The sequence below is a fragment of the Dermochelys coriacea genome, chromosome 13 (assembly GCF_009764565.3).
Source record: "Dermochelys coriacea isolate rDerCor1 chromosome 13, rDerCor1.pri.v4, whole genome shotgun sequence".
Taxonomy (NCBI): Eukaryota; Metazoa; Chordata; order Testudines; family Dermochelyidae; genus Dermochelys; species Dermochelys coriacea.
The window spans coordinates 31,914,437-31,929,691 of NC_050080.1; the positions used below are offsets into that span (position 1 = coordinate 31,914,437).

At 41.9% G+C, this 15,255-nt stretch overlaps 1 protein-coding gene across 1 annotated transcript in view; it reads left to right on the top strand.

The window, feature by feature from the left end:
• NFS1 (NFS1 cysteine desulfurase) overlaps positions 1-15,255 on the top strand; it is a 34,559-nt gene that overhangs the window by 3,123 nt on the left and 16,181 nt on the right. Inside the window, exons 4-7 of the mRNA XM_038369493.2 lie at positions 262-345; positions 2,147-2,299; positions 9,483-9,576; positions 11,537-11,671. Coding sequence (XP_038225421.1) covers positions 262-345; positions 2,147-2,299; positions 9,483-9,576; positions 11,537-11,671 — 466 coding nt within the window. The remainder of the gene's footprint in view (positions 1-261; positions 346-2,146; positions 2,300-9,482; positions 9,577-11,536; positions 11,672-15,255) is intronic.

Consider the following 15,255-nt stretch of genomic DNA (forward strand, 5'->3'; position numbering starts at 1 on the left):
ATCCCTTCAGGAGGATTTATGTTCACAACAAGTAGTAGTATTGAATGTGAATGACCTATGCAAATCCTCCTCCACATTAAAAGAGAAAGTACATGTGTATAATGCCATTTTTAAACACAATATCCATAATCCTGTTTAGGTTGGGCTAGTATTGGGGTAGAGGAGATGTTCTGGGAGATGCTGTACATATTCTCTGTGTGTGATTAACTCAATTTTCATGTTTTAAAATATCAAATAATATTTTTATTTCTTTTTAAACAGCAAGTTGCATCGTTAATAGGAGCAGATCCTAGAGAGATTATTTTTACCAGTGGTGCTACAGAATCAAATAATTTAGCAATTAAGGTAAATGTCTGGTTTATAATACAACTGATGTATACTAAATTATTTTGAAATCTGTCATGGTCTGGGGTTTAAGTCCTGTTGTCAAGCTGCCAGTGATCAAAGATTCTACTGGAAGGCTTGGTATCTTTGTTTTGTTACATTCCTAGTTTGACCAACTTGTAACATGAAGGAATGGATTGCCATGCCACAGTATAGCTGGAGGGAGTGGTGAGCTAGTGCTTGTGTGGTGAGCAGGAGCAAGCTGGCTCTGATCCATGTTTTGGAGCAGGTGCAGTACTTTGCCTATTCCTTAAAATGAAGAAATGTTTGAACTGTATTGAAATCCCCCACAATTGACCTAGCTGTTCCAGCAAATTCCTTTGGGCCTGAAATTTTCCATCCTTGGTGTTGGAGCAAAGGTGGCTTTTTTTCCCTTCAAGCTTGAGGAAAATCAGTTTAACTGTTTTTGATATATGCACGTGGGGATTAAAAATTCATTTGTCCCAGATGAAGTTTTGTGCTCATTTTACTGAAATCTTGATCATAAAGAGTGGCTGAAATTTTGATTATAAGTCTTTTTCCAAAGTTTTTGATCATTTAACTCACAGGTGATTATTTTCCTTGTTAATATTTAGAAGATTTTTCATTCTATATTATATCCCGCCAAAGAAGCAGAAAATTATAAATCCTCACCTAATACTTTCAGAATTCCAAAGCTATATATTTCTGGAAGCAGTTGTAACTAATCAAATGGTCTAATTTAACACAAGTAATATTTGTAGGTTATAACTGTGAAAGGATAGTGATTGTCTCAGGAGGGACTGGGATGTTGGGGTATCTCCTCACTGCCTCTTCAGATTGATTGTTGATTTGCATATAATTAAAGTTTACTGGAGTGTTGTGGCTAATTCTCTTCATAAGTAGAACCCTACCAAATTTGTGGCCATGAAAAACGCATCATGGACTGTGAAATCTGATGTTTTGTGTGCTTTTACCCCATACTATTCAGATTTCTTGGGGGAGACCAGTGTTTCTCAAACTAGGCATCCTGACCCAAAAGGGGGTTGCAAGGTTATTTAGGGAGTATTGCCACCCTTATTTCTGTGCTGCTTTCAGAGCTGGGCGGCCGGAGAGTGGGGGCTGTTGACCGAGGGCCAAGCTCTGAAGATCGCAGCACAGAAGTAAGAATGGCAATATCATACCATGTCATCCTTACTTCTGTGCTGCTACTGGTAGCAGCTCTGCCTTCAGAGCTGAGTGGCCAGAGAGTGGTGGCCACTGACTGAGGGCCCAGCTATGCAGGCAGCAGCACGGAAGTAAAGGTGACAATATCATACCATGCGATCCTTACTTCTGCGCTGCTGCTGGCAGCAGCTCTGCCTTCAGGGCTGGGCTCTAGGCCATCCGCCACCACTCTCTGGCCACCCAGCTCTGAAGACATCACCACCACCAGCAGCAGTGCAGAAGTAAGGGTAGCAGTACCACAACCCTCCCTACAGTAACCTTTGACTGCCCCCAACTCCTTTTATGGTCAGGACCTCTACAATTACAACACCGTGAAATTTCAGATTTAAATATCTGAAATAATGAAATTTGATTTTTAAAATCCCATGACTGTGAAATGGGCCAAAATGGACCGCAAATTTGGTAGGGTCCTATTCATAAGAGACTTTGTCCCATTAGCCTTTCAGACTGTGCCATGCTGAGTGATCCTGGGAGAAACTTCCTTTTGCTTGGCATTCTCCTCCCTTTGAATTTATATAAATCGCTACTTTTAAACAATTTCACGGCCGTTTTATTTTTCATTTAATGTGAACACCAGGGTGTTGCAAGATTCTATAAATCCCGAAAGAAGCATATAATTACAACTCAGACAGAACACAAGTGTGTGCTGGACTCTTGCCGTTATCTGGAGGCTGAAGGCTTTCGTGTCACATACTTGCCTGTTAAAGGAAATGGGCTCATAGATTTAAAGGTAAGTTGCTTGTTAGCAAACATGTAAAAATTCTCCACATAGCACTATCACCTTAGAGGCCTCAGCATCAGTTTTGCTGAGGCATTGTTGCTATTACACAAAAAACAATTCGGTGATCTGTTCCGAATTATTAAAAGACAAAAGAATGGAAGTCACACCAGCCAAGTTTTTAAGAGCAGTGTGCCACTTTGGAGAAAACTGTTTCTCTGCCATTCTAGTTTATTTCTTTAATTATGGACTCCTGAAGTAAGAGAATGAATGTCATTAAAAGACAGAGGGTTTAGTGATATTGTGGTGGAATGGTAGTCCCACAATAGATTTTCATTTTAATTGGGAAGGAAACATTCTATAAATCTTTGTTTTGATTTAAAGGATGAATTTAAGATGCTTATTGTAGTTTATGAACTGCTTGAAATTTTTAGGGCATTTTGCAGGGGAAAAAAATGAACGTATGAAGTTAGCTATAACTTTCAAAAAAGGACCATCTGATCAAAACATTTCCAGTGTCCGACATGTGTTTTGGATTTCTTTTAAACATTGAGTAGAGCGGTCTGAAATTAAATGCATGTGGTTCTTTGCTTTGAGTAGTTGTGAAAATGTTAAAATAGCAACATGTTTTGTATGAATGGTTATTAAGGTTTAAAATAGTAATGTTTGAATGTTGACATAAGAGTTCCATTGACACAATGTTACTGATAACATAAGCATAAAAGTTATGTTGATGCAATGACAGAGGGTTTAGGATGAAGCAGGGTACAACACTGAGTGCTTACTGTGGTACTAGAGGAATTCAGAAGGTGCAATTGTAACCCATGCTAACACAATATGGCTCCGTTGCCCTCTACCATTCTTCATGTATTGAAGGGGGGGGGGTGTGTGAGCGAGCAGTATTGGTTCCTTTTTTCTAACTGAGCATGAAGGAGTTTCTACCTTCACATACATCATTCTTTCCTCTCAAGGTTCTCTTCTCTGCTGTTACTGCTCAAGTAACAGGGAAGCTGCCAGGAGTTTGAGAAAGAGAGAGCTCTTTGGTGCTTGCTTTGGTCTTTTCCCTTTTGGTTTTGATTCCCTCTTTTTGCTCAGGACTTGACCAAAACTCAGATAATCTCCACTGGGTTTAGACAGATATGGTTCCCTTATCTTGGAGGTTATGTGACACCAAGGATTTTATTGAACCTGTGTCCAAACTAATCTCTTATGTGGTATTAGAACTCCACTTGACTCCTGCTAGGAGTTCATGCATCTCTTCTTCTCCCCCCCACCCCCAATCTTCTTTTTGGTAAAGTCTTGCTCCCTTGGCTTCTTCCTGAAGCTGACAAAGCATCTGGGAGTCTAGGCACCAATTGTTTTGTTTATTTCTTTTGAACAAAATACCAGGGTACAAAATTACAAGAATGACCAAGTAGGTTGTGCTGGAGGAGGAGTGGCACTACAAATGAAAGGAAGCACAGAGTCAAATATAGTAAAAATATGAAATGAATCAAACAGTAACATAAAATCTCTATAAAAAGAGCATAGCACTAGGAATATACTCCTGACCAGGATGGTGACTGGCTGCGAAATGCTCGAGGAGATTAGAGAGGCCATAAAAATTGGAAAAAATATAGAGTTATTTAGGGGTATGAGGAGCTTTATATGAGGAGAGATTAAAAAGATGGACTGTTCAGCTTAGAAAAGAGACAGCTAAGTGGGGATATGATAGAGATCTATACAATCATGAATGGTGTTGAGACAGTGAACAAGGAAGTGTTATTTACTCCTTCACATAACACCAGAACCAGGGATCACCTGATGAAATTAATAGGCAGCAGGTTTAAAACAAACACAAGGAATTACTTCTTCACACAGTGCACTTTCAGGCTGTGGAACTCATTGCCAGGGGATGTTGTGAAGACTAAAAGTACAACTGGGTTAAAAAAGAATGAGACAAGTTCATGGAGAAAATAGGTCTGTCAGTGGCTATTAGCCAGGATATTCATGGATGCAATCCAATGCTCTGGGTGTTCCTAAACCTCTGAGTGCCAGAAGCTGGGACTGGACGACGGGATGAATCACTCTATAAATTACCCTGTTCTGTTCACTCCTTCTGAAGCATCTGGCACCCACACTGTTAGAAGACATGATACTGGGCTAGATGGACCATTGGTCTGACCCAGGAGGGCTGTTTTTTTTTTTTTTTTTTTTTTTTTTTTTAAATGAACTGCCTAAAATCCTTTTGTAATGGCCTCTTGGCTTTTATGGCTGCTGCTTTATAACGATGGTTCCCCTCTGCCTGTACTATAACATGAGGCTGTAATTAAAGCTTTTGTTTCGGTTCCCCTAGGCTTCCCCCTCTCTGTCTGAATGATAAACATCTATGCTAGGCTTTGTGTTCCACCACCTCCCATTCAGTTGTACACGTTCCAATCATGCCATTTCCCATCTTACACAAAACCTAAGTAAATGGCATACAGTGCGGTGCAGTAGGCCTTGATGTATGAATTATGGGTGAGATTCTGTGGCCTGTGCAATGCAGGACATCAGACTAGATGTTATGAATGGTTTCTTCTGGCCTTAAAAATTTATTAATCTATGAATTCTTCTCTCCCAGCTTCAGGCTGCAATGCTTGGGTTTCGGGCCACTGGATACCCATTATTACTTGGGGTGTATTCTGCTGCACGGGGCTGCAACCTTACCTCTGGGCCAGATCCCCAGCTTTGAGTGATACCTTTCATGTTCTTTTGCATGTAATGCATAATTGTTAATCTTGCTGTCAGATAACTCCGCTGACAGTAATCTACCTTTTCACCCCTTCTCCTCCTTCCTTGTGCAATAATTGCTTGAATTCAGAGGACTTATATTTGTTTAGACGTGTTACATATGGTTGTTTTTTTGTTTTGTTTTTTTAAATTAATAAAATACACTAGAAACAAGCTGGTATGAATGTAACTGTCACAAGTGTAGCAAAGATTTCATGACTGTGACCTAGTCATACATTATGACAGGTTTCAGAGTAGCAGCCGTGTTAGTCTGTATTCGCAAAAAGAAAAGGAGTTCTTGTGGCATCTTAGAGACTAACAAATTTATTTGAGCATAAGCTTTCGTGAGCTACAGCTCACTTCATCGGATGCATTTGGTGGAAAATACAGTGGGGAGATTTATATACACACACAGAGAACATGAAACAATGGGTTTATCATACACACTGTAAGGAGAGTGATCACTTAAGATGAGCCATCACCAGCAGCGGGGGGGGGGGAGGGAGGAGGAAAACCTTTCATGGTGACAAGCAAGGTAGGCCATTTCCAGCAGTTAACAAGAACATCTGAGGAACAGTGGGGGGGTGGGGGGGAGAAATAACATGGGGAAATCACATTGGTAGATGCGCAGGTGAACGAGCCTCTGATAGTGTGGCTGATGTGATTAGGCCCTATGATAGTGTCCCCTGAAGAGATATGTGGACAGAGTTGGCAACGGGCTTTGTTGCAAGGATAGGTTCCTGGGTTAGTGGTTCTGTTGTGTTATTGTGTGTGGTTGCTGGTGAGTATTTGCTTCAGATTGGGGGGCTGTCTGTAAGCAAGGACTGGCCTGTCTCCCAAGATCTGTGAGAGTGATGGGTCGTCCTTCAGGATAGGTTGTAGATCCTTGATGATGCATTGTAGAGGTTTTAGTTGGGGGCTGAAGGTGATGGCTAGTGGCGTTCTGTTATTTTCTTTGTTGGGCCTGTCCTCTAGTAGGTGACTTCTGGGTACTCTTCTGGCTCTGTCAATCTGTTTCTTCACTTCAGCAGGTGGGTATTGTAGTTGTAAGAATGCATGATAGAGATCTTGTAGGTGTTTGTCTCTGTCTGAGGGGTTGGAGCAAATGTGGTTATATCGTAGAGCTTGGCTGTAGACAATGGATCGTGTGGTATGATCTGGATGAAAGCTAGAGGCCTGTAGGTAGGAATAGCGGTCAGTAGGTTTCCGATATAGGGTGGTGTTTATGTGACCATCGCTTATTAGCACCGTAGTGTCCAGGAAGTGGATCTCTTGTGTGGACTGGTCCAGGCTGAGGTTGATGGTGGGATGGAAATTGTTGAAATCATGGTGGAATTCCTCAAGAGCTTCTTTTCCCTGGGTCCAGATGATGAAGATGTCATCAATGTAGCGCAAGTAGAGTAGGGGCATTAGGGGACGAGAGCTGAGGAAGCGTTGTTCTAAGTCAGCCCATAAAGATGTTGGCATACTGTGAGGCCATGCGGGTACCTATCATAGTGCCGCTGATTTGAAGGTCTACATTGTCCCCAAATGTGAAATAGTTATGGGTGAGGACAAAGTCACAAAGTTCAGCCACCCGGTTAGCCGTGACATTATCGGGGATACTGTTCCTGACAGCTTGTAGTCCATCTTTGTGTGGAATGTTGGTGTAGAGGGCTTCTACATCCATAGTGGCTAGGATGGTGTTTTTAGGAAGATCACCAATAGATTGTAGGTTTTTTCCACCAAATGCATCCGATGAAGTGAGCTGTAGCTCACGAAAGCTTATGCTCAAATAAATTTGTTAGTCTCTAAGGCGCCACAAGTACTCCTTTTCTTTCAATGGATTGTAGTTTCCTCAGAAAGTCAGTGGTGTCTCAAAGATAGCTGGGAGTGCTGGTAACGTAGGGCCTGAGGAGGGAGTCTATATAGCCAGACAATCCTGCTGTCAGGGTGCCAATGCCTGAGATGATGGGGCATCCAGGATTTCCAGGTTTATGGATCTTGGGTAGCAGATAGAATACCCCAGGTCGGGGTTCTAGGGGTGTGTCTGTGCGGATTTGTTCTTGTGCTTTTTCAGGGAGTTTCTTGAGCAAATGCTGTAGTTTCTTTTGGTAACCCTCAGTGGGATCAGAGGGTAATGGCTTGTAGAAAGTGGTGTTGGAGAGCTGCCTAGTAGCCTCTTGTTCATATTCCAACCTATTCATGATGACGACAGCACCTCCTTTGTCATCCTTTTTGATTATGATGTCAGAGTTGTTTCTGAGGCTGTGGATGGCATTGTGTTCTGCACGGCTGAGGTTATGGGGCAAGTGATGCTGCTTTTCCACAATTTCAGCCCGTTCATGTCGGCGGAGGCACTCTATGTAGAAGTCCAGTCTGCTGTTTCGACCTTCAGGAGCGGTCCACCCAGAATCCTTCTTTTTGTAGTGTTGGTAGGAAGGTCTCTGTGGGTTAATATGTTGGTCAGAGGTGTGTTGGAAATATTCCTTGAGTCGGAGACGTCGAAAATAGGATTCTAGGTCACCACAGAACTGTATCATGTTCGTGGGGGTCAGACGTCAAGAATTATAACATTCAAAAACCAGTCGGAGAACACTTCAGTCTCTCCGGTCACTCGATTGCAGACTTGAGAGTGGCTATCCTTCAACAAAAAAAACTTCACAAACAGACTCCAACGAGAGACTGCTGAATTGGAATTAATTTGCAAACTGGATACAATTAACTTAGGCTTGAATAGAGACCGGGAATGGATGAGTCATTACACAAAGTAAAACTATTTCCCCATGTTATTTCTCCCCCCCACCCCCCCACTGTTCCTCAGATGTTCTTGTTAACTGCTGGAAATGGCCTACCTTGCTTGTCACCATGAAAGGTTTTCCTCCTCCCCCCCACCCCCCCGCTGCTGCTGATGGCTCATCTTAAGTGATCACTCTCCTTACAGTGTGTATGATAAAACCCATTGTTTCATGTTCTCTGTGTGTGTATATAAATCTCCCCACTGTATTTTCCACCAAATGCATCCGATGAAGTGAGCTATAGCTCACGAAAGCTTATGCTCAAATAAATTTGTTAGTCTCTAAGGTGCTACAAGTACTCCTTTTCTTCTTAGTCATACATTGTTGTTTATGTGAATATTAAATTATATAGAAATTAAACAATCATGCTGCTTTTATTTATATATAACTAGTATTACTGCCAACTGTGAAAATGGGTTCTTTTTTGACTGATAGATGTGTTAGTTGGTGATCGGTGTTGTTCTGCCTGAGTCTTCTCTATCTTCTTTTAGAATGTCTGTCAGTGAATTGAATCAGGATTTATTTCAACATTTCCATAATTTTTATTTGTAGTGCCAAAGAACTACAGGAACTTTTTCTTAACGGAATGTAATTTGCTATCAAAACTGAAGCTAAGTGTTGAGTCTGTACGATGGGAAACGGAGTCACGCATCCACCCAATTGAGGCTTAATCGGTTTTGCCTTTATTTTAATACACTTTCAGACAGAATTATTGTCAATACTTATTGTGTCTGGACATACATGGAATAGTTAAATGGGCCCACGATACACATTTTGGGGATCCAAAAAGTCCATCCTTCTTCCAGGGTGGTCATCAGCTCCCCTGATCTCTTGGTCTGGTCCTTCAGTTTCTGATATGGCTTTTCTCCATTGTTGGGTCCATTTTTACATGTATTCTAATATGTTTTCACATGCTCCATTACATAATTTTCCTCCAATCTGCATTCAACACATTATCCATTGAATTGTACATAACCCATACATATTAATCTGCAAGCATTAATCACCTAATGTCTATAATTTTCTTGCTGAATTTGCAGTTTTGGGATCGTGTTGCCCTCGGTCCCAGAAAAAGGGAGTTTTTGGTTATCAGTTTGTACCTCTTACTTGCATCTTCCAACATGACACACTATTTATCTTGCCAACAGTATCATTTTACACAAATCAGCAAATTATATAAAAGAGAAATTTACAAAAAATACCCTCATGCCAGGCAAAGCCTTGGCCTGTGTATTGCCTTATCTTATACTTCCTCTATATCCATAATTACAATTTATTAAATCTATAGCTAACAATGAATCTTATTTTATTATTGGCAATCTTCCATTTCAGTGTTAGATCAGTATATGTCTTGTCTTATAGTATATTATCCTCCCTCTTAATCTGTTAAAAGGGGAATTTTGGAAAGCACAAAGTTCAATGTCAACATTTCTTATCTTCTGCAAACACACATTTTGTCAGGGTTTTTATTTTACTCAAAGTCCAAAAACTTTGTACTTTTGGATAGCCAAATCTTATCAGTGTTTTTCCTGTTAAAATGTTTTAGGTACTCTGGTTTTTAGGCCTTGGGTTTTAACAGCATCCCAACACTAAACAGGAGGCGGCTTTTGCTTGTACTTTTAGTTACGTGAGGCACTACATCTGTGTCTTTTCAATGTTTTCACCAGGAACTGGAGGATGCACTCCAACCAGACACAAGCTTGGTGTCCATAATGACTGTGAACAATGAAATCGGAGTAAAGCAGCCAATTAGGGACATTGGTAAGTAAGCACTGGCTTCCAGCAACCTAATATAAATGACTCTGACTTGAGAAACGGTATCTTCTGCTTTTTATATATATAACTACACATGTGGTTCATTATGAAAAATGTTCAGAAGACCAAGTAACCAAACTTATCTGATTTTAGCAATAAAATTGGCTAACAGTACAGGAAAAAGAGTTACTACATTACCGATCATTCTGAGAAGCTGTTTCTCACAGCATGCCAAATGACCTTGTATAGAAGGTATGCTCCCCAAAATATGCCCCACAAACTTGCTGTATTTATAGTTACTTTTTACAAGTTAAAACCACTCCGTATGTCGCCCAAGGCTAAAATTCACCAGTCAATTATTTTTTAGCTTCATTTTCTGGTACAACAGTGTATCCCTTATCTCTTGCTTTTGAACACAGTATTCCAAACCAGTTGGGCCATGAAGGAACGCTCCACTTAGTACCAGAGTAGAACACTCATGTATCTTGATTTTGATAGGATTTATATTCACTAATGCCACATGCTATATTTAGCTTTGCAGGGTGTTGTGGGGGAGAGATCTCTTGACATGAGTGAGTGTAATACAACTTAAAGTTAAGTTTATATAATGTTGATCTGATGTGTAATACATATCAATAATGTGTGCAATATATATGAAATATACCTTGGCTAATAGTTCTAAAAAGGCATATTAGTGTAATATCAGGTGTAATGAAACTGGGCCCTAAGGAAGCTACATTGTTTTGAAGGACCAGAAGCAATCCATTGGCCTGTCTTGCCTGAGACTGTTTTGATGATGGTTTTGCTGTCTCAAACAATATGTTCTTAAATCGTTTAAAAATGTAAACTAAAACTGCATCTGATATTTTTAACAGGGAGTTGTTACAGTAATATAGCCTTATAATGAGAGTGAGGTGCGCTGTTTTCTGCTCCTACCTGGCTTTTGCAATTTAAAACAAAGCTTTGCTGTTGGCAGCCAAAATTACTACTTGTTCGCGATAATCTGAAATACGCACATTGTGTGTTGGAGAATCCTAGGGAACAGTCATGCGAAATGAGACCTAGAAATGAGTCAGCTGTGGATCAAATGAGAGTTCACTATGATCTGGGAGGAAAAAATGGTCACTGTTGATCACTCTGTCTGGGGGCCCGTCATGTCATCGGGTGGTAATAGCTTCTCTCTCTGCAGATATGGTTCAGCTACAGTTGGAATATTGCTCACTTCTGGGCACCAGAAAGTTACTGTCCGTCTGGAGAAAGCTCAGAGAAGAGCAACCACAGTGAGGTGGGAACTGAGAGTATTGCTTCTGTTGTTTGAGGAACATTTAAAAGCTAAATTTGCACAAGTTGACTAAGTGACAACACAGTGGGGAATGAATCATAAGCATACAGATACTTGATGAGTATGAACACTAAGAAAGGAGAGGAATTATATTCACCTGATAAATGGAATATTCTTGAAATAAAAGGGAATTAAGAAGTGGAAAAGCTAGGTGGACTATCAGGAGAACTTCCAAAGGCAGATCTGCCAGGTTTTGAGTAGACTTTCCCAAGGGAAGTGATAGAAGCCCCCCATTGCTTAAGACAAAAGAGTAAACTCAGCCGTGCACTTGCAGATATGCTGTAGTTCCATAGGGAACAGTCCTGCATTTGACAAGATGACATTTTTGCCTCTGACTTCTATGATAAGGAAGCAATTTGTAGCCTTTCTGTTGCTTCTAAATTTCAGCTAGTTCTAGCCTGGAGCCATGTACAACTAAGCTTGGGTAAGTATCAGCTGGAATAGCTGCAAAATAGTCCATAGACAACTGACTTAATAAATTAAAACAACCTAAGAGTACTCATTTCTTCTCCCTTTTCCCTGCAAAACTGCGTCTGCTCCCTGCAAGATGACACTTTTCTGGTACTTTAATGAGATAAGTAACTAACTGTCTTGTTTGTTGCTGTTGTGGTGGTCTTCTCCCAGGTCAGATGTGCAGCTCTCGTAAGGTTTTCTTCCACACTGATGCTGCCCAAGCAGTTGGTAAAATCCCCATGGATGTCAATGATATGAAAATTGACCTAATGAGCATCAGTGGCCATAAAATCTATGGTCCAAAAGGTATTTATTGATTGATTGATTTTTTTTTTTTAAGGGTTTGATGTTTCCAAGCTTGTCTTGGGGTTGCTTTGTTTCAGCATGCATTCTGTGAATTGTTCAGATAATTTATAACCGTTCATACTCTTCTTGAATGAACAGAGTTTTTCAGTAATCATTTAACCAATCCTAGCATATTTGGATTATATATTCTAGTATTTTCTGTCTTTTTAAATGCAAAAGAGGCAAAATTTTCCAAAGGGCCCCGTGACTAGCATGAAGACTCTGACAGAGCATGTGTGCGCTAAGGCCTGTGTGTGTCTGCTTTCTGCCACAGCCTTAATCCATGCTCTCTTTCTGCTGTTGAGAAGCAAACAGTTTCCATTAGTGCCCAGTTCCTCTTCAGAGTGCTCTCATAGCTGATGGTAGTGACTCACTCAACAGCTAGCCAGAATTAAAAGTGGGGTTTGGTGTTACACCTTTCCCATAGTCATCCTGTCAGTTCTTGTGCTCGAGCAATCATATTTTCCTATTTATTAAAAGGTTTCTCTTCCCCTCACGCGAATGGGAGGAAACGGGAGGCTATCTGAGTACACAGGGTAAACAGTGGAACCAGCTAAACATATATTGTGCCCAAAGTAAACCAAAGCAGAAGCAATTTTCTCCAACCCTCCTGTTCTAGTCATCTTAGCATTACTTGGGCTGTAGAAAGTTAATTCCTTGGACAGACAGAAATGTCATGAAGGCCCATTCAGGCTGTGCTGCCAAACCTGCAGTGGGCACCTGGATCATGGATGCCCACCATCAAGCATGTGGACAGGCTGAAAGGCTGATGTAGTGTTAGCTGCTCATGTTCCAGTACCACATGAGGCAAAAGTCCAGACAGGGCTGTGTTGTGTTGACTGAGAGCTCTAGGATAACTGGAGCCCTCTGGAGACTCAAGATGCTTTGCTCCATCACTGTTGCCCTGGCAGGGGTCTGGTGCAGGTTCTACCTCTCCTCTTGTTTCATAGGAAATACTTTGTCCACCGTTTCCTCCACTAATACGTGCGCTATTTCTGAACACCTTACTAATTCTTCCCTACCTTGTGGGACTGGATCCCAGCCGCCATGACATGGAAAAGCATAAGATTTGGGGGAGAAGGTCAGACACACAAATTTAGATTTGCAGCAAGTGGCCCCACTTGAGTGGCTTAGAAGGAGACTTCAGATAGATGTGAAGTATCTCTGATGTTGACAGTGTTGCTGTAAAGCCACAGTGTGATAGGGCCAGTGTCGGCAATCCAAGAGAACACAAGTATGCGATTCCTTCCACTGATTTAGAAATCCTTAACTCACATCCCTGAAATAGGAAGGGAGTGTAGAAGGTGATCATTTCTGAGAACCGTTTGAGATTTTTCTCCTTTGGCAATTGTCCATATGGAGCCCACTCTTGGCAGCGGAACAAGCTGTATTGACCTTCCAGAGGGGGAAGCTGAGGAGCATTAGTGAAAACTGATTACGTGATGGAACACCCAATTCAGGAGAGCAATCTAGAAGGCACATTTAAAGGAGTAAAGCTGTATGTAAGTGCATGTAGAGCTCTAAATACAGTTAGGAAGTTTTTCTTAATGTCCCAATCTAAACTGCTCTTTCTGCAATTTAAGCCTATTGAGGATAGGACAAGAAGCAGAGGTTAAGAAGAATAATTTTTCTCACTCGTTGAACAATCTTTTATGTACCTGAAAACTGTTATTGTGTCCTGTCTGTCTTCTCTTCTCCAGACTAAACAACCCATAAGTCATATTTTCTAGACCTTTAATCATTTTTGTTGCTCTTTTCTGGACTTCCTCCAATTTGTCCACATCCTTCCTGAAATGTGGTGCCCAGAACTGAAACAATACTCCAGTTGAGACCTAATCAGTGCAGAATAGAGTAGAATTCCTTCTTGTGTCTTGCTTACAAGACTCTTGCTAATACATCCCAGAATCATGTTTGCTTTTTTTGCTACAGTGTTTCACTGTTGACTCATATTTAGTTAGTGGTCCACTATGCCCCCCAATCCCTTTCTGCAGTATTCCTTCCTATGCAGCCATTTCCCATTTTGTATGGGTGCAACTGATTGTTCCTTCCTACGTGGAGTACTTCGCATTTGTCCTTATTGCACTTGATCCTATTTACTTCAGACCATTTCTCCAGTTTGTCAGACCATTTTAAATATTAATCATATCCCCCAAAGCACTTGCAACCCCTCCCAGCTTGGTGTCGTCCACAAACTTTATAGGTGTACTCTCTATGCTGTTATCTAAATCGTTGATTAAGTTATTGAACAGAACTGAGCTCTGCGGGACCCCATTTGATATGCCCTTCCAGCTAGATTGGGAACCTCTGGGAACAGTTTTTCAACAAGTTATGCACCCACCTTATAGTAGCTCCATCTACATTGTATTTCCCTAGTTTGTTTATGAGAAGGTCATGCGAGACAGTATCAAAAGCCTTAAAGTCAAAATATCCCACATTTACGGCTTCCCCTCCATCCACAAAGCTTGTTAACCCGTCAAAGAAAGCTATTAGGTTGCTTTAACACAATTTGTTCTTGACAAATCCATGATGATTGTTACTTATCACCTTATTATCTTCTAGGTGTTTGCAAATTGATTGCTTCATAATCTTGTTGAGTACAGAAGTTAGGCTGATTGGTCTGTAATTCCCTGAATTGTCCTTATTGCACTTTTTATAGATGGGCACTTTATTTGCCCTTTTCTAGTCCTCTGGAATCTCTTATCTCTTCCATGACTTTTTGAAGAGAATCGCTAGTGGCTCAGATATCTCCTCAGTCAGCTCCTTGAGTATTCTAGGATGGATATCATCAGGCCCTAGTGACTTGAAGACATCTAACTTGTCAGACTTTAACTTGTTCTTTCCCTATTTTAGCCTCTGATCCTGCTTGCTTTCACTGTCATTCACTATGTTAGATGTCCAATTGCTACTAACCTTTTTGGGGAAAACTGAAACAAAAAAAGCAGTTAGTGCATCAGCCATTTCCCCCCTCATTGAGTTATGGACCTATCCTGTCCTTGGTCTGTCTCTTGCTCCTAATGCAGGGGTGGGCAAACTATGGCCCCTGGCCGGATCCAGCCCACAGAATTGCCCCCCCCGTGGTGCTGCAGGCCCCGCGGTGCTGTTAGAAGTAGCTGGCACCATGTCCCTGATGTCCGGGGGAGGGGCAGAGGGCTCTGTGCGTTGCCCTTGCCTTCAGGCACCTCCCCCCACAGCTCCCATTGGCAGGGAACGGGAACTGCAGCCAATGGGAGCTTTGTGCGCGGTACCTGGAGGCATGGCAAGGGCAGTGCACGGTGCCCCCCAGGGCTGTGCAGGGACATGATGCTGACCGCTTCCTGGTGCGGCGTGGGGCCAGGGCAGGCATGCAGGGAGCCTGCCTTGGCCCCGGTGCACGCCGCTGCCACCCCGGAGCCGCTTTAGGTAAGCGGCACCAGGCCGGAGCCCGAACCCTTCCTGCACCCCGCCCCCCAACTCCCTGTCCTAAGCCCCCTGCCTGCACCTCGCACCTCTCTTGCACCCTAACTCCCTGCCCTGAGTCCCCTCCCGCAGTCCTGACCCCTTCTCTT